Here is a 17,976-nt window from a genome sequence, read left to right as displayed (position 1 = left end):
TTGCACTATCTGTGCTGGAAAACGGGTCGTTTCCTCTTTCAGACTAGAATTGCGTCAATATCGATATCGATAGCAAATGCGCGGCAGTGTAACTGGACTATCACAGTGTGACCAATGGCTGCCAATGCAATGCCAAACAAGCAGCAGAGCAGAGGTAGCCAATTCAACAGAAACATAAAAGCCCCATACAGGTAGAATGGAGTGTGGCAAATCGTCAGAACATTCGTCACATAGTGCCTCCGAGGCATCGGCGGACTCTGGGAGCTTGCTAAACAGCGATCTCACAATGGCGGGACTCGAACTTACACTAACGCCCACAAAGCGGGAACGACGCAAATCGCCAGGTACCAGCTCTGATAACACAAGCACCAGCGTACAGGCTCCAATGTCGCCGACGTCCTCGCTGGCGGACACAACGTTCGAGCCCACCATTGACATGATGGTGAATGACTTTGACGATGAGGCCACATTGAACGAGGAAGAGGCGCTGGCCAATTTGGAGGCACACAATCCGGATGACGAGATTGCCACGCTCAGGGAGGAGAGCGAAATGCCCATTGAGGAGCTGCTGGCCAAATACAGTATGGCACCCTCGCCCGCTGCCAGCAGCTCGAAGCGATCGAGCGGCGGCTCAAGGCGGCGACGAGCCACCAAGCGGCAGTACCAGGAGCTAGACACAGAAACTGCCCACGCATCCACATCCTGCGCCGCTGCAGCACAGCAGGACAAAGTCGATGATTTCCTTGAGCAGCCACAGGACCCAGGTGTTGACCCTTCGGAAGAGAACACATCGTGTAGCTCTCAGCGAAATAAGAGCCCCATGGAGACAGATGAACCGCAGGCTATTTTACCGCCCGATGTCGCAAAAAAACAGCATCGCTCTCATTTACTGGATTTGTATCCAGATGAGTCCTTTGGAGCAAGTTCGCCCCTAATCGGACCCCTGGAAGAACTCGAAAGATGTAAGTATCGAGATTCGGCTGCGGTCTAGTTGCTAGATTGAAGATTTCATTATGTAATATTAATTTCAGTCACGCCGCTTCAGGAGCTCTTCGAAGAAGTTGAAGCTGACGACGACGAAGAGTCGGATAACGAATCTGATGACGCGAGGAAGATTATCATGGTTGGAGTGGACTACCAAGCTGATATTCCCGATGGTCTCTCACAGTATGGAGATATATTGCCGTACGAGAATGAAGATCTGTTAATATGGGAGCCGAGTCAAGTCTCAGAGCGGGAAGTGGAGGAATATCTGGCAAAGATCCAAGAGACCCGAGCCTTGCCACCGCTAGAAGAGGGAGTGGAAGTTGTGGCAACCGACGAGCAGCCCGTAGCTTTACCCGCCCCGTTAGCTCCGCCAAGAGTTCTGCCAGCGCCAAATGTTGCCAGTGACGGCGAGTCTCTGTCCGTGGTAAAGGACAACGAGCAGGCCCTGCATTTACTGGTCCAGTGTGGCTATGACTTCAATGAGGCCCTGCGGCGCAAACGATTGAATGTGCTGCCCCTGAGCGACACCATGAGCAGCTGGTCGGAGGAAGAGTGCCTTAAGTTTGAGGAGGGCATACATAAGTACGGCAAGGACTTTTATCAGATACGCCAGAACCAGGTAAAGGACTGCTCAACGTCTCCTAGCGACTAATTAGTGGGATGGTTGGGGTCTTTCAGGTGCGCACAAGAACCATGCGCGAACTGGTCCAGTTTTATTACCTGTGGAAGAAGAGCGAGCGCCGGGACCAGAGCTTTGCCCTGAATGATACCATCGATCACATGGATGCATTCCTTAACGAAGCGGGTACTGGCAACGGAAACGGCAATGGCAATGGAAGCGGGAACGGGAACAGCAACGGCAGCTGCTCCCCACACAGCAGCAACGGGCACAGCAATGGGGAGCACGCACTGGATAAAGATAGCTCTACCACTTGCCCCCGAAAGCCCTCGACGAAGAGCTACTCCATTATGACTGGTGGCCAGCCGGCGAGCGGTGCTGCTGGTACTGCAAGTAGCAAACGTGGAACGCCCGCACCCATGACCCTGGAAGACGAAGAAGATAATGAGAACGAAGAAAACCAGGTTACCATCTAAGTGACATATGTACATATATAGATTTATGCGTGGAAAGTTCTAGGAAAAATCGGCAGCTACCATAGGAACAGGCTCCGACATGAGCGCAGGCGCTTTCGTCTGGAACAGGCAGGGCAGGGAAAGGCGTAGTACTAAGCAAAAAGTAATCCATTACCGTACGTTTATGTACATCCAGTACGTGTAGGATACAATATATACATATATTATTCCAGATTCTTAAAACGATATTTCTCATAACTATTAATGAATTTAAGCGTAATGTTAAGCGCATATGAATGTCTATTTGTTACAAGTCCTAATAGATTCCGGAGTCGAGTACTTATGGCTTATTATATACGTATGTACTCGTATGTATACAATATTTGTATTTTCGCTCAATCCTTAAGTTTCGTTGAATGTGTCAATAAATGTAATCTAAATGTCTGTGAATTGTACGCTTATGTGTACGTCGATAGTTTGGATCGCAAACTGGTCGTGGAAATGGTCAATTACGGTATTAAATTGCATCCAGTGGTTGCAGACGTTGTAGGTGCTCTCTTTCAGAAATAAAATGCTTCGAGGATCAAATGTCAGCCTGAAACATAACCACAAAGCCAGAGAACGAGAACGAACAAGCAACATCTGATAAATAAACCCAGTCGCCAATTGCCATGTTTGCTTCACTTGCATTTTCGCTAGCAGCTTAGCACGAAAAAAAGAGCCGAACCCCAAAACGTACGTACACACAGGCACAAGAGCGGGGAGCGAGGAGAGAACGGACGGACAGACAGACAGACAACGGCAGCACCAATTGGAGATACTACTCGTCCCAGGGCCCAGGCTCACGATCGTGAAAACCGAAGATGGGTCTACATGGATGTACATTCTTGTGTGTGCGTATTCTCTCTTTTTCCGACAGCGCTCCGTAGCGTGAATATTTTACGTTCACTCCATCTCCATTTCCATGCAGTCCAGCCGACCGTAGTAAAATCCAGTTTTGATAAAAATAAACAAAGCGCAACAAGTACGCTACACTCCGCTGTGTAAGCATATACGACAGCCCGAAAAGGACTTTAGATCTGGGCGTGCTGCGCAACGTTGAGCCTAATCAGAGTGTCACCCCCTTTGCAGGACTCAGCAGTGTCCGATTGTATTGATTTGTATTGTTGTATTAGTTTTGCTGCAGACAGTTCAGTTGGAGGTGATTGGCTTTGGCTGGATGGGAGTGGACGGAGCAGAGCACATTGGATTCGATACGGCCCCACAGCAATGCATACGACAGCGCAGAGTTAACAACCGTAAAGCGCACAAATACGAGCCGACAACGGCGTTGCCAGCTAGCCGCCGCGAGCTGCCAGCGGAAGCTTTACATCCGGACAATATTGCTGATGCCAGTTTGCGGCAAAGCCTGTTGCTGTGCGCCCGTTGTGCCTGCGCTCTCTTCTCGGTTTTCTTTGGACTCGCCTTCGCCATTGCCATTGCCTCGCATTGCCATCGCCTGAGAGCCAAAAGGCACGTAAACTGGTTGGACCGTACCCGTATTTTTCAGTTTTCAGTGCCGTTTCAGCGCTTGAGCTGCGTGCGTCGCTTTATTCGGACTCGTTGTTGTATGGTGTATATTGTGTTGCGGCGGCACTATGGAGGTAGCTTACAACAATGCGTCATCATCTTCGGCCTCGCCGCCCGCGTTCTCCGCCTCCTTCGCCTTCACGAACACAGCCAAGCTGCCAATTGAGACGGTGAAGCGTCTCATTGCGGCTGTCTCTCGCAGGCCCATGCTCTGGTTGCGAAACAACGTGAGTGGCCAAAAGCGCAGCGACATTACGCCAATTTGGTTTGAGGTTGGCCAGGATGTGAATTTGCCAGGTGAGCGAAGAGACGGAGAGAGGTATCGCAATGCCAATGCCCAGATTCCTATATGGCTGTATGTATGTATACATGTATGTACATACACACTTACATATTTATACATATGTATGTATGTATGTTCGTATGTGGCTTGATGTTTGGTGCTGCCCACACAGACATGCCAACTCTGTTTAATCACGATCGCCGTCGTTCCCTGCCCTTCCCCCCTTTGATTCCATTCAGTGGTATTAAAACTACCCCCTCTCTCTCGTTTTTCTTTAGCGGACATATGCCGGATCAAGTGGGGCCATCTGAGGGACAACTTTCGGAAGGTATACATCCGAAACAATCTGTCCAACGAAACGCCGTCGACCTGGCGCTTTTACAATGACATGCGGTTTATGGAGCACGCCGTCCACGAGAACATCATGCGACAGACACGCAGCAGCTGTAAGAAGTACCCGCCAGGACACTGGACGGAGAACAACAATATACTGGACGAGAAATATGACGGACCCGCCGTGGCCACGGAGCCAATTTGTGAACTGAGCGATAGCTACGACTCGGAGCTGCACCAGCCAAGCTTCTCCGACATCAGTTCCTTTTTCGAGGACAGAGACTGCCTTCCGGCTGAGCCTCCGGATAGGAAGCGGATCAAACTGGAGCCCAGCCCCCCCGAGGAGGAGGATGACGACGACTTTGACGAGGATGCTGCCTCGGAGAACGAGGAGGAACGCACAAAGCGCAGCGAGACTATAAACACACCGGACCCAAGTCTCTTCACCATCGAAGTGCTGGACGACGATGAGGAGGAGCTGGAGTTGTCCAGCTCCAATGTCAAGTGCACAACTAATGACACCTCCAACAATAGCCAGAAGACGGAGCCCGATGTGAAGCCGTCGCTATCACAGTCACCGACATCCAATTTGCCCTTTAAGTACATCAGCATGGATGCAGCCACCAACACCGAGACCTCGCTGGCAGAGCTACAAGACGATGCCGATCGTATGTTTCTGCTCAGCCTGATGCCTTTCCTGCAGAAGCTGGACGAGCGGCGGAAGCTACGTGTGCGACAGAAGCTCCAGAATGTCCTCATTGAAGAGTTGGAGTTTGGCTAATCTTAGGCGGCCGGCTTCGGATCTATTAGCCTGGCTCTGTAGACTTTAAGCTTAGCTTACAGTATTATAAGCACGCGACTGAATAACACTGTGGATCTGCATTCATACTTAGCATGTAATCAGTACTCCTGCCCTCGTTTTAAGACCCTTCACGCAGATACATCAAATGTACACTTGTGTACTAAGATTCATAGACCCGTATCATACATACATATGTACTTTTACAGGCGAACAGAAAATAGACATTCAGCATAGATCGTCCTGCTTCATTGTCTTTGTGTCGGAGGATAACCTCATGTTTTACCTGTCCCTCCTGCCCTGGCCGGGTGCACCTGCGCAGGTAGCGACCAGCGTCAGCCGCCCGCAGTTCTCTGAAACATCGGGCTTAATACGATAATAGTGCTGCAGCCAAGGAAGGAAACACGGGGGCTACAAATTTTTGTCAGTGCAAAACGAGTTCCTTAAGGGTGTTTGGGTCTCTCTTGTCTGCCCTCTGCCTCTGCCGGTGGTGTCTGTCTCCATCAGTATTTTCCCGCCACACACATGCGCCGTTAATGTGAAGAGAATTCTCTCACGTTGGTTTACTCTCTCGCTCTCTATGAGCTTCCCTTCGGCGGAGGCCAGCTTTGTAATGCCCTAACTCTAACATTTTTCTTTTTACACAACGGGCCGAAACCGGCCTAAGTGTGACGGGTTCCGAGCGAGCCCGGCAGCCGCCTCAACCTAACCTAATATTTTTCTTATATTGAATATATGAAAGAAGCTGGATTTGTTCGAGAAACAGCAAATTCACTTTGTCCAAAAGGAACATGTATAACCTTGTATAGCTATAGGCAAATATTTTTTAATTGATTTTAGGTAAAAAATATCGCTTCTAAGCCAAGATGCACAAACTGGACCACATTTCGGCTATACCTACCCAAAAGGAGCATATAACAAAAACAATAATGAGCACGCCAGAAGGGCAGCAGCGTCAGTGCTGTGTCGGAGACAGAGTTTGCATCCAGTTTGAGCGTGAAGGTTGTAGATTTCGAGGAGTCCTAGTCCGTCGCCACGTTAAGTGGGTCAGAAGTATTCGGAAAACTAAACAAAATCACGCGCAACGAGCGGTTAAAACTTCAAGTGAAAAACACGCACGCCAAAGTAATAGAACGAACAATGGACGCGCAAATTTTGAAATAAGAAAAGAAACATTTTTATTTGATATGTCTTGTATACGGCTACACGAGGGTATTTCAAAGAGTAGTCGACCCAACTGAAATTTAGGTACAGCAATTAAATTCGGGAAGAGTGTACTTAAATAATTGTCGGCTTGAGCACGATACACGTTTTTCAACGATATCGATAGCATCGATATCCTGTTTTCTGTGCTGGATCTGAGAAAGTGAAACAATATTGTGAGTGCACAATCGCATCTTCCCAAGTGACTTTGGAAATGGTGCAGAAAAATAGAGACTAAATGAGGCATGAGTGCTAAGAATTTGGATTTCATTTCTCCCTGCTGTGAGGTGCATGCATCTCCACAAATAACATATACCCCTCTACTCCCACGAGTACCCTGTATAAAAACAGACGCCATGATCCAATCGGCTTTTTAAGGGTCGTCCCTAGCGCTAAGTTATTAGTAAGTTGATGTAACTGTTTCATAAAATAGATCCTCTATTCGTTCCCTGTTGGCTAGTGATTAACTTCAGGCACTACCCTCTTGGATGTGGGGCGCATTTGGTTGCAGTTCTTTGCGGCATAAGTGAAAATGAATAGAAGATAAAAATGTGCACATGAGCATAAACCAACGAGAGAGAGAGAGTGTGAGAGAGGCAGAAGACCCGAGTTGTGTGCGTCAGTGTCGACAATACTTTTTTGATTAAAACAAAGCTAGATTGGCTACAAAAATTAAAAAAAAAAACACTAGTTAACAAAATTAGTAGTACTATTATAATAATATACTGCTATATGAAATTCTTTGAATTAATTAATTAAAATCTAAAAATCAGAAGTAGAATTGCAGAATTTTGATCAGCTGGGATGATTAAATATGTATTTATTTTATTTATTTATTTATTCTGTGAGCCTAAAGTGAGTCAAAGCAACAGGGAAGGTATCTACTATGGATTTTGGCTAGAATAATTTAATTAGTTTAATGTGGAGGTGGGAAAATCCCAATAGTGCGTCAATTAAAAAAAAAAACCAAAAATATGAATTCCCGCTGCGGGCTAGATCTGACGAAAAAAAGCTGAGCTCGCAACACTGGTGTGCGTGCTGGCTAAGTTAAAAGCAAAAAAGAGCGTGAAAGAGGAATTGCGCGCGCACATCAAAATCAAAAACTATCTGCGAGATACATTTGGGGTTTGTTTTATTTTATTTTTTGTTTAGCTAGAGGAAGAGTAGCAGAGACAGAAGCAGAATCTGAATCTGAATCAGAATAAGCAAAAGCAACAGAACAGAAAGAGCAGCACGCACACGAAGAGAGGGAGAGAGAAAGAGAGAGCGAGTCGAGCGCTGACACAGTATTCGTTGTGTTTTTAGTCGAATGTATCTTTTAGTCGGAAAAAGGAATACATGAATGTCGGAGCGAATGAATGTGCACGGGCAAACGAATTACGCATAAGATCTCTGGGTGACTCGGTCGAAAAACGACAGAATCTCGCATAACATAAAATCGCAAAGAATACCACTGAAAAATCGCGAATAAGAATCAATATTCTTTCCCGAATCGAATCAAAACTAATTGACAAACAATCTGGGAATCAGCGACGAGTCAAATTCGGTTTTGTCGTGTCGGTTGTGTCGGGCCGGAGACGGAGACCCATTGAAGGTGTGCAGTTCCGTTCCACAGCGGCTTGCATGAGGCTGCTGAAAAAGGTGTGTACGAATGACGGAGAAGAGGAGAGTGCTGTAGATGGTGCAGAGAGTGGGAGGTTGATATGAACTATTGTCAACAGAATGATATGTATAAACTATTGCCTTGAATTGAATGCAAATATTTTATTTTACTTCGTTTAAATCTAAATATCGAGATTCTCAAGATTTCTTACATCTCGATGGATTTTCCGTTTTCGTTTTTCTGTTTTCTGTGTGTGTGCCGCAGGAACGCAAACGAACCACCTACATATGTATGTAGTAGAGAGATATAGAGAGACTTCTTGTATAAATACAACCCTCATCCCCATCCCATCACGTTTTTGCGTCGTATCCGCACACACACAAACAAACAAACACACAAACACAAACACACACACACACACGGATATGAAAGTGTCCCTGTAGTGGTGTGTCTGTTTGTGAAAGGACTTTAACTTCTTGGTCATGTTTTTTTCCACTTTCTGAGGCTCTGCGACTGCGACAGACCCGTTTTCAATGGAAAATGTTCAAGGGTGACAAGGGTAGTTTCTCTTCGTCTACACGGCACAAAAATATCCTTGAAATGCATCCCATTCCGGGGCGTTGCATGTATCGGAAGCACCAGACCAACTAGAGTCTACTTTATCCTTCTTTCGTTGATAGCAACCCAGCAAAAGCCACCCAAACTGGATTTGCTTAGCCCCTCGTCCAACCCTTGAAGTTATGCTATAAATTAACTCAAATTACCAAGTATCCACAAGAAAACAAAACAAGATCTTTGCTTTTCGGTCTGTTTTCTTCGAGTGTAAATGTAACCGTTTCCAATGCTGCTCTGCAGCACCCCTCCTCCTCGTCCGGCTGTTACCATGAGAGGGGATGAAAGTCGGTCGGGTCGGGTCGGTTGATTGGGCGTACGACGTGGATGGCCCCGTCTTGAAGATGGCAACCAGTCGTTCGTTCGTCGTTTTATTGCGTTTTCGTTTTGGGTTTTCCATCCACAAAAAGCCGCTAGCTAGCGCATTGAAGGAGCATGAACAGGAGGGTGAGTGGGAGGGGGTAGAAGTGGTGATGGTGGTGGGGTCGGAAAAACGGGAAAATGCTAGAACTACGCAATGAGATTTGAGATTACTGCACAGTATACGGGGGTGGGTTGAGTTCAATTCCTTTCCACACTCTCCCGTTTTTCCGTTTTCCGGTTTATTTGGGGGATGGTGGGGTCTGGTCTCCTTTATTTGGGTTACCAAGCTTGCACAAAATGAGTAGGAGTGGGACTATGAGGAACTTGGGATTACGGGAGTACAGCCAGGACTAGACGCAAATCGATGGATTGCGCGCCATTTTAGGTTTGCTTGAAGACAATAGGGCTCATAAATAGGGATACGCATGGCGAATTCTAAATTCCAATTCCTAGAGTTGTGCCGACAGCGGGATATCTCATAATAGGGCCAACATACATACACATACCAATGTATCTTAAGGATGCACGGCAAGCAAAAACAAATCTGACCTGCTGCTTGTGCTGCTGCAGATCGCGCCACACATCTGCTCGGGTCTCGTTTTACGAATTTGGGACGGCACAGAGGGAAAGGGATCAAGGATCAGCGCGTTGTAAGTAGGCACAATATGGACGGACAGGACAGGAAAATCGAAGACGAAAAGGCTGAGTTTTTCCGGGCTACCTAAGCCGCAGGCCCAGATGCAGCTGCAACTCAAGGCTCGATCCTCAAGGCTGTCTTGCCCTGCCTTTCTTCGGACTACTTAATGCACGTCAACGGCTGTGGCCAAATTAGTTCGTTGCCTCCTCCCGTCTCCTGACAACGTCTCTCGCGCGTTCCAAACGCAGTTAGAAACCGAAAAACAAATAGCAACCCAACCATTTCTGTCACATACAAACGTCTAGGAAATTCAATTAAATTTTTTTTTATTTCGCGACGATATTTGCAGCGTAAAAGTGTCACTCATCGACAGCAAAGGGCCACGCCTGCAACTGCACATACGACTACGACTACGACTACGCTTGTGCTAGAAAAGTGATCTCAAACAATCTTATGATGGAACTCTTGTCAAACAATTCGGTTCCGCAACAAATGGCTAGCAGCAATACGGCCAGCGCCAACGGAGTTGCCTCCTCGACTGTCAATGGCAGCGGCAGTGTAAGCAGCAACGCCAGCAACTCCTCCGAGCGCCTCCTGGCAGGCATACTGGAGTCCTTCCCCGCCTGGGACCTCAATGTCGGACTGCTGCCCAATGTGGGACAGAGGTAAGTGACAGTACAGAACAGTGCAGTAGTTACAGTGCTAGCAATCATTTTGCTTTTGTGCAGCTCCCCACCACGCACGGACTTCTTTATCAATAACTTTCTTGGCGGACTGGACACACATGGCGACTTCAGCATCGGACCCATTGGAAGCGGGCCGCGCAGCAACCCAAAGATGTCTCCAGAGTCTTCCAACAACTCGAGCATCAGCTGCGGCTGGTGCGAGGTGAGCGCCTCCATACGCTGCCTCGAGTGCAACGAGTTCATGTGCAACGACTGCCTGAGGGAGCACCGCAACAGTCCGCTCTCCTCGAACCACTCGATCGTGTCGCTGCCGACGCCCATCGGGGCCTCGCCCACGGGCGGCAGCTCGACCCACGCCCACACGCCGCCCAGCTCCAACTTCATCTGCGACATTCACAACGAGATGCTGCGCTACGTGTGCGACTACTGCCGCAAGCTGGTGTGCCAGTGCTGTACTCTGCACGAGCACAAGGAGCACAGCTACGCATCCATTCAGAGTTTCATGGTCGGCTCCAAGGAAAAGCTGGAGGGCGCCATCGAGAGCAGCCAAGTGGGGACGCGCTGCATCAAGAGCAGCATTGACAAGGCCCTGGCATTCATCCGGCTCATCGAACGCAACTGCAGCGAACTGAGCGACAACATACGGAAGGCCTTCCGTCAGTTCATCATTGCCATCGAGGACCGCGAGCGCTTTCTGCTCGACTTTGTGGAGAAGCTGCGATTGCGCCGCCTGGCCATTCTCCACGACCAGATGGCGGGACTTAAGTCCGCTCTGGCCGGCCTTTCCGAGACCTCCGATATGCTCAGTAAAGTGGCGGACAACGCATTGAGCATGGACCAGATAGAGATCGCGATGAAGCTCACCAACGGACAGCGCCAGATGGAGCAGTTCGCCGGCATCTACAAGGACCTGCAGCCCAAGCAGGAGGTCTTTGCCTTTGCGCCACCCGACTACAGTCTTCTGCAGGATATCCGAAACCAGGGAGGCGTCATACTTGTCGACGATAAGAACCTGCCCATCGTCACAAGCACCAGCGGCATCGTACCCAGCGTCTCCAATGTGAATGCCGTCACTGCCGCCTCCGTGGGAATCGGAGGAGTTGGAGCTGGTGTTAGTGTAGGTGTCAATCCAATCGGTGTCGGTGGTGGTGTCGGTGTAGGTGTCGGTGGCGGTGTAGGTGTCGGTATCGGTGGCGGTGTCGGTGTAGGTCCTGGCAATGGAATGGACTTGGCCTTTGGCATCGGCAGCATTGCCAACAATCCTCTGAGCGTAGCATCCTCGAACGTGCGTCGTCCATTGCTCCGGGACAATAGCTTCCGCATACCGTCGCCCATAATGCAGCCCCGTGGCGGCAGCGCCTGCGGCATGTCCAGCGCAGCCCTGGACTGGGAATTGAACGGACTGCGAAGCTCCCCAGGCCTTCACTTCAGCGCCCCTCGGACGACGCAGGCGATTCCTGGCTGTATGGATCTGGTGAAGGTGCGCAACTCCAATTCGCTGTCGCTGTCGTTTGCCACCGAAGGCCACGAGGATGGGCAGGTGAGCCGACCGTGGGGCCTGTGCGTAGACAAGATGGGCCATGTTCTGGTCTCGGATCGGCGCAACAACCGTGTGCAGGTCTTCAATCCAGACGGCTCGCTCAAGTTTAAGTTCGGTCGGAAGGGCGTGGGCAACGGGGAGTTCGATCTGCCAGCCGGCATCTGTGTGGACGTGGACAATCGCATCATTGTGGTGGACAAGGACAACCATCGCGTGCAGATCTTCACGGCCAGCGGCGTCTTCCTGCTCAAGTTCGGCAGCTATGGCAAGGAGTACGGCCAGTTCCAGTATCCGTGGGATGTGGCAGTAAACTCGCGTCGCCAGATTGTGGTCACCGATTCGCGCAACCATCGCATCCAGCAGTTCGATTCCGAGGGACGCTTCATACGCCAGATTGTGTTCGACAACCATGGCCAGACGAAGGGCATCGCCTCGCCCCGCGGTGTCTGCTATACGCCCACGGGGAACATCATTGTCTCCGACTTTGACAACCATTGCCTCTATCTAATCGATCCTGACATTAACGACGTGAGTACCCTTGAGCAAGCGCATATAGAAATGAATATTTATGACTTGTATACGTTCTTCTACAGATTCTGTCCGTGAAGGGACATGAGGGCTCGGGCTTCCATGAGTTCAATAGGCCCTCGGGCCTGTGCTGTGACGACGAGGGCCGCATTATAGTGGCCGATTCCAAGAATCAACGCATCCTGGTCTTCAATCAAAATCTTGACTTTATGTGGGATGTAAGTGCCTATCCAATACAATCATCTTTCATTCTTTTGAATTACACGATTGAACGACGGATTATAACTTATGTATATCCTGTTTACAGATCGAAGTGCGACCCTCCATCAATCCGCTAATGCCACCGACGCTGGACGAGAAGGATCGAACCTGCGATGTGGCCATGATGCCAGACGGTCGCATCGTATTCCTCATAGAACTGTCGCCAGACTCCAAAGAAGGGTCTAACCCTTACAAGCGGTTTGTGCACGTATTCTAAATAAGCTTATAGCCGTCAACTGGAATGGGAGGGGAATACGAATACCAATCTTTTTTTAGACCATTTACAAGAGCTAAACGTTAGCGTAATAGACATCTAATCCAAAAAGAAAAAAACAAAAACAAAACAAAGAACGAAACACTAAAAAACAAAAAGAGAAAATCTGAATTGAGAGCATGGAAAATTAGAAAAAATTTTTAGCATAAGTGCTACAACGATTACCTCGATAATGCTTAAGAGTTATGGTTACGATTTGGTAATTTACAATACAATACGAATTACACATATGTATACCGTACCGATATAGATACAGATGCAGATATCTATACATCTGTATATATCTGTATGCGAATATGTATCTAGCGAATATACAAAAAGCCCAACCCAACACAACCAATTAGGTCTAAAGCGAAAACCAACAGCACAGGTTAGGGGACATAGGAGATATATACATATACAACATTAATTGGTGAAGGATCCGCGGGGTTAGTAAAAGACGAAAGCAGAGCAGAGCAGAGCAGGACACAACAATAAGGATTACTAGATGAAAATATTACTACCTGTTAGTTAGACTGAAAAGCAGTTTTCTAGCCGGAGGATTAGAGGAATGGAGTGGAATGGAAAACTCTTCCATTAGCGGGGAAGTGCGTTTTATGGGGGGTTGCTTAGCTGAAAGAACTACTAAATAAGATTTTTGTTTCCACAAGAGTTACTACAAAATAATTTTCAGACGAATTGTTTGGAATGGTATTAATGTTTGTATTATTATCTTAATTCGTTTAGTTCCGTTTAGAGATATTTTTTTCATTTATACACACATACATAGGTTTTTAAAATATTTTTTTGATTATTTTACTAATTATTTCTTATAATTGAGACTGAGCAAGTGAGTACACGAAACTTTGTAAAAGGAAACAAAGCAAAACAAAACAAAACAAATCGAAACGAAAGTAAAGGAAAGGAAAGAATAGAAAATCAAGAACAAATATTAAGGAAACCCGCTGACTTTTGGTTGAACTTTTAACAAAGACTGATTAACTAAACCGCAATTTCGGAGCCAACTGAAGAACCATATATGGTGAGGCCAAAAACAAGTGAAATGAAAATCACAAAAACACACAGACAAATTGCAATGACATTGATAACGTAAAGTAACTTAACTTAGCATAACACTCATACTTACATACAACATATACATATACATATACATATAGTATATATATAATATATATATATATTATATATAGAGAGATCCACATCCAGTCACGGTCACATCATGAATCATTATAGGCATAGCTAAACCGAGTTTAACTGACATTCACCAACATTCATTTCATCCTATATTCATCGCAGGGATTTCGGATTGTAATGGATTGTAATGATTCCCCCCACAGGGTACTCACAGCAGCAGCAGCAGCAGAAGCAGCAGCAGAGCGGGCTGATAGAAGAGGGGTTAGCTAAAGGAATGATGATAAAACAAGAGGGGAGGGGTTGGTCGCGAAAACAAACAAAGGAAACAAAAACGAAAAAAATCATAATTTTTGACTCAATGTGTTCATTAGCATTTAGTAGATTTAGCGTGACGTAGGGCAGGCATATGAAAAATCCAGAGCAATATATGGGCGTATTGAATACACATTAAGGTGACATGTTCCTCGCAAACAAAACATAACAAGAAAACAAGTAAAATGATACTAAATGAAAGCTTAAGAAAAGGGCAGCCAGAACAGAAGGTAAATGCATGGATTAGCTGAATTTTGTGTCGAAGAGAGGTGAGATGATTTTAATAGCAAATATATAGTACACACATAGAACCGACTAGAACCGATCCTGGGTGGGCCTGGATCTATACCCGGCACCGCACCTGGCATTAGTTGCAATGCGTGATTAGAAAGGCGCTTAAAATGTATTAGCCAACTTAGTTACTTAGTTTATTTTTATGTTCTATTCTATTATATCTATTTGTGTTTCAACCCGGATTCAGAACCTGATCAAACCAGAGCGAAAGAGAGAGACAGAGAGCGAGAGAGAGAGAGTGAAAGAGATAGTACCAGAATGTGTGCAAGGGAGAGATATATAGCTAACACTCCTTCCACGTATAAAGCAACATTGCATAAAATGCGCAAAAAAAAACAAGCAAGAGAAACCCCTTAAACAAAATTATTTTAAAAAATCCCTAAAAATACACTTAAAATATAAAAATGATGCAAAAATGCCACACTTGCTCTACGAGAGCACAGGCAACAAAAACATATACTTATACAATATTTATACATATACAATACATTTATACACGACAGAACAAAGGGAAACCTATTATATAGAGCTATATAGAATAGAAATCGTAATTATTTTACACCTTAGCTTAGGCAGCCCCCTCGATCCTCGGTCCTCGAGCCTCGAGCCCCAAACGAAATTGCCATAACATTACATGACACAACCTCACCTCATTTTATTCAATCGTACATACCTTGACGCGCCGTTCATTTCTTGTGATCCAGATCGAATCATTCAAACCACTCACACCACAAACAACAACTCACGCCAGACCACACCTACATATGTACATACATAGATATATGTATATAGTATATATATCATATATACCATGCATATAGTATAGCGTCTAGCGAGACGTTTGAGAATGCCATATTTTATACTATTTGTGTGAGGTTTACTAAAACAAATACTAAAGAACAAATACTTATATCATTACAAATGAGCGCCGTTTTCTAAAAGCCACAGTTTAGAAATTGTGTAAAAAAAAAATAATTGCACTAAACAAGAAAAAAAAAACAAAAAACAAACGAACCGAGTACGGAATCCAATTATTGAGATGTAAGAAAATACAGAATGCCATAATTTAAAATAAAAAGCATTTAAACATATACTATACATATATACTATAGATCTATAGAGTACAGTACTAAAGTATGTTAAACAGAACACGATGGGAATACTAAAAGTCATGAGAATACTGAACAATTTGCCAAAGGCTTAAGAATCAAAACGAAAGAGCGTAACAAATAATACATACATAAAGACACTATACACTCACACATACACATACACATACACATAAATACACAAAACAAGAGCCTACGCATAAATAGTTAATTAAAATTTTTACAACATAAATACATACCATACCATACCAAAAATACTACATTAAACTTGCAATCAGGTATTTTTTTCAAATAAACGCCATATTCCAAAAAAAAAAAAAACAACAAACAAATAAACAAGTTGCCCAACCAACAACAACACCTTAAGCAAAACGAATTGCTCATATACACGTAGCTACTAACTAAAGTATAGTACATGTATACTATACTAAAAACGAATCCAAAACTTAAATCAGGTATTCAAATTTTTTGGTATTACGTACATATTTAGCAATTAAGAACAGCGAAACTCAAAACAATTGACTCAATGACTAAAGATCCTTCGAGATGTGCGGCCAAGCAAAACACCGCTGAGCTGAACTGAACGATTTCCAAAAACAAAAAAACAAAAAACAAAAGTAATGAGGTGCACAAAAGAAGAATAAGAAGCAGACGAATTCAAAACGAAAACATATTTATAAAGAAACTTTTTATAACAAATCGATTGAGAAATCGATGCTAAAGCAACAAGAAATGAACTCTTATATCAAAATACAATTTTGAGTCAAATTTTTTTAATGACAATGCAATTCTCGGTTAGCGCAGAGAAATGATTTCATAACTATAGAAAGATCTATAACATACTTATACTAAATACAATACATACATATGCATAAATATCGTATATCGTACATGCGTGCATACATACATACATATATTTTGTCAAGATCATTTAGCAATTAAGTTTGTAACAAACTTCGAACATGCAAAACAAAAACAAAAACAAAAATCAACATTATTGTATTTAAAATCGAAAACATTTCTTATTTGGCAATACAAATTGATTTACCTTTACTAAAAGATATTTTTTGGACACCTCCAAAATTCGAATATACATACATACACACATAAATACTAACATATGTTATAATTATGGAGCAATTGAGTACAAAACGAGTACAAATTTAAACTTTAAGCCAGATCAGACGAGACTAGACAAGACGACAACGTGAACGGTGACCAGACAAGACGAGACGGGACAGTGTCGCAGTTTAACTTTATTCTAAACATTAATCATTAAAATGAAAAACAGAACAAAACGGAACAGAAGAAAACAGAAATGCACACAGGAACGAACAGAATCGAACAAGAAATAAAAGATAAGCCAGATACTGGTTTCGCATACGAAATACTAAATGAACATATAGATGCGAGTATATGTATATGTTAGGAAGGGTACTAGATAGTAGATAGGATCAGAATCAGGATCAAGACGGAAAATCTTCTTTTCACAGAAGATCTACACCAAAATCGATGCGATAGCTAAGCATGAACATACTAACCACATACATACATACATACATATGCATTAAATACTTACATAGTTACTTAAACATAGACTAAACCGAATAAACTAAATCTAGAGCAAACGAGAAAACGATTACCAAAAATCCCTCCTTAAACCTTTTAAATATGATTTTGCTTCGCGATAGAGAAAAATTTTCTCATACATTCTCACACATAGCATGCATACATAAATATAAATGTGTACTAGGTACATACATACATAAATGTAATCGTATATATATATATATATATATATATATATATATATATATATATATGTATACATTATAAGCAGATAAGAAAAATCTACCAAAATCAAGCGACAGATTGTAATAAAATAAAGAGTTGCAGTTAAAAATTGTAATTGTCTAATAGTGAAAAGCGAATACGGAAACAACAATACCATATATACCATCGTGGATTGTAATTTTTCTATATACACGCATACACATACATATTTATATACCTAAATATATGTATATATACATACATAGATGGGGGTAAAACGAGAGTAAGAGTATATTTTATACGATAAACAAATTTTATAACATATTTAATAATAAATTATACACTAATAATTGTGGAAATTTCCTGTGTTCTTTGACTGGATGTTTTATATTGAATATTGAACGGGGAAGAAATTCCAATACTTTTTGTGTATGAACTTCAACAAATACCCATGAAATCAGCTGTAGATGCCTTATTTTAGACGTTAAGACGTCAAGTAATCCATCATGTCATTAACGTATCTAACAACTATTTGCAACAACACCAATCCATTTTTAAGCTTCGCTTTATAGTATGTGTGTATTTTCATGTACTCGTACTAT

General features: G+C 44.1%; 3 protein-coding genes across 5 annotated transcripts; all 3 read left to right on the top strand.

Annotated features, from left to right (window-relative positions):
• The first annotated feature begins 96 nt into the window (after window positions 1–96).
• Window positions 97–2,510, top strand: LOC108158106 (mesoderm induction early response protein 1). The gene is made up of 3 exons (XM_017290274.2): window positions 97–962; window positions 1,032–1,606; window positions 1,666–2,510. Exons 1-3 carry the CDS (start codon window positions 197–199, stop codon window positions 2,080–2,082), a joined length of 1,758 nt encoding a protein of 585 aa, XP_017145763.1. The 5' UTR covers window positions 97–196; the 3' UTR covers window positions 2,083–2,510.
• Window positions 2,511–3,235: 725 nt separating this feature from the next.
• Window positions 3,236–5,288, top strand: LOC108158117. Its single transcript, XM_017290294.2, has 2 exons — window positions 3,236–3,927; window positions 4,192–5,288. Exons 1-2 carry the CDS (start codon window positions 3,699–3,701, stop codon window positions 5,025–5,027), a joined length of 1,065 nt encoding a protein of 354 aa, XP_017145783.1. The 5' UTR covers window positions 3,236–3,698; the 3' UTR covers window positions 5,028–5,288.
• Window positions 5,289–6,313: 1,025 nt separating this feature from the next.
• On the top strand, window positions 6,314–16,696 carry LOC117188336 (protein wech). 3 transcript variants are annotated; one of them, XM_033392030.1, is made up of 5 exons: window positions 6,314–6,424; window positions 9,813–10,128; window positions 10,192–12,217; window positions 12,283–12,435; window positions 12,525–16,696. In XM_033392030.1, exons 2-5 carry the CDS (start codon window positions 9,917–9,919, stop codon window positions 12,693–12,695), a joined length of 2,562 nt encoding a protein of 853 aa, XP_033247921.1. In that variant the 5' UTR covers window positions 6,314–6,424; window positions 9,813–9,916; the 3' UTR covers window positions 12,696–16,696. The 3 variants fall into 3 exon arrangements, with proteins under 3 accessions (XP_033247921.1, XP_033247920.1, XP_033247919.1); XM_033392029.1 differs by lacking the exon at window positions 6,314–6,424 and adding an exon at window positions 7,570–7,889; XM_033392028.1 differs by lacking the exon at window positions 6,314–6,424 and having other exon boundaries at window positions 9,641–10,128.
• Window positions 16,697–17,976: the final 1,280 nt, after the last annotated feature.

Source organism: Drosophila miranda, chromosome 3 (genome assembly GCF_003369915.1).
Source record: "Drosophila miranda strain MSH22 chromosome 3, D.miranda_PacBio2.1, whole genome shotgun sequence".
Lineage (NCBI taxonomy): Eukaryota > Metazoa > Arthropoda > Insecta > Diptera > Drosophilidae > Drosophila > Drosophila miranda.
The sequence above is the reverse complement of the archived record's forward strand: the minus strand, read 5'-3'. Positions and strand labels throughout refer to the sequence as shown.

Bases quoted from the DNA above. Each gene is read 5' to 3' on its own strand.
- LOC108158106 (XM_017290274.2), top strand. From the start codon at position 197: ATGGAGTGTGGCAAATCGTCAGAACATTCGTCACATAGTGCCTCCGAG. The intron at 963-1,031 runs GTAAGTATCGAG...TATTAATTTCAG, and splicing joins CCTGGAAGAACTCGAAAGAT to TCACGCCGCTTCAGGAGCTC. The intron at 1,607-1,665 runs GTAAAGGACTGC...GGGGTCTTTCAG, and splicing joins ATCAGATACGCCAGAACCAG to GTGCGCACAAGAACCATGCG.
- LOC108158117 (XM_017290294.2), top strand. From the start codon at position 3,699: ATGGAGGTAGCTTACAACAATGCGTCATCATCTTCGGCCTCGCCGCCC. The intron at 3,928-4,191 runs GTGAGCGAAGAG...GTTTTTCTTTAG, and splicing joins CCAGGATGTGAATTTGCCAG to CGGACATATGCCGGATCAAG.
- LOC117188336 (XM_033392030.1), top strand. From the start codon at position 9,917: ATGATGGAACTCTTGTCAAACAATTCGGTTCCGCAACAAATGGCTAGC. The intron at 12,218-12,282 runs GTGAGTACCCTT...GTTCTTCTACAG, and splicing joins TCGATCCTGACATTAACGAC to ATTCTGTCCGTGAAGGGACA. The intron at 12,436-12,524 runs GTAAGTGCCTAT...TCCTGTTTACAG, and splicing joins ATCTTGACTTTATGTGGGAT to ATCGAAGTGCGACCCTCCAT.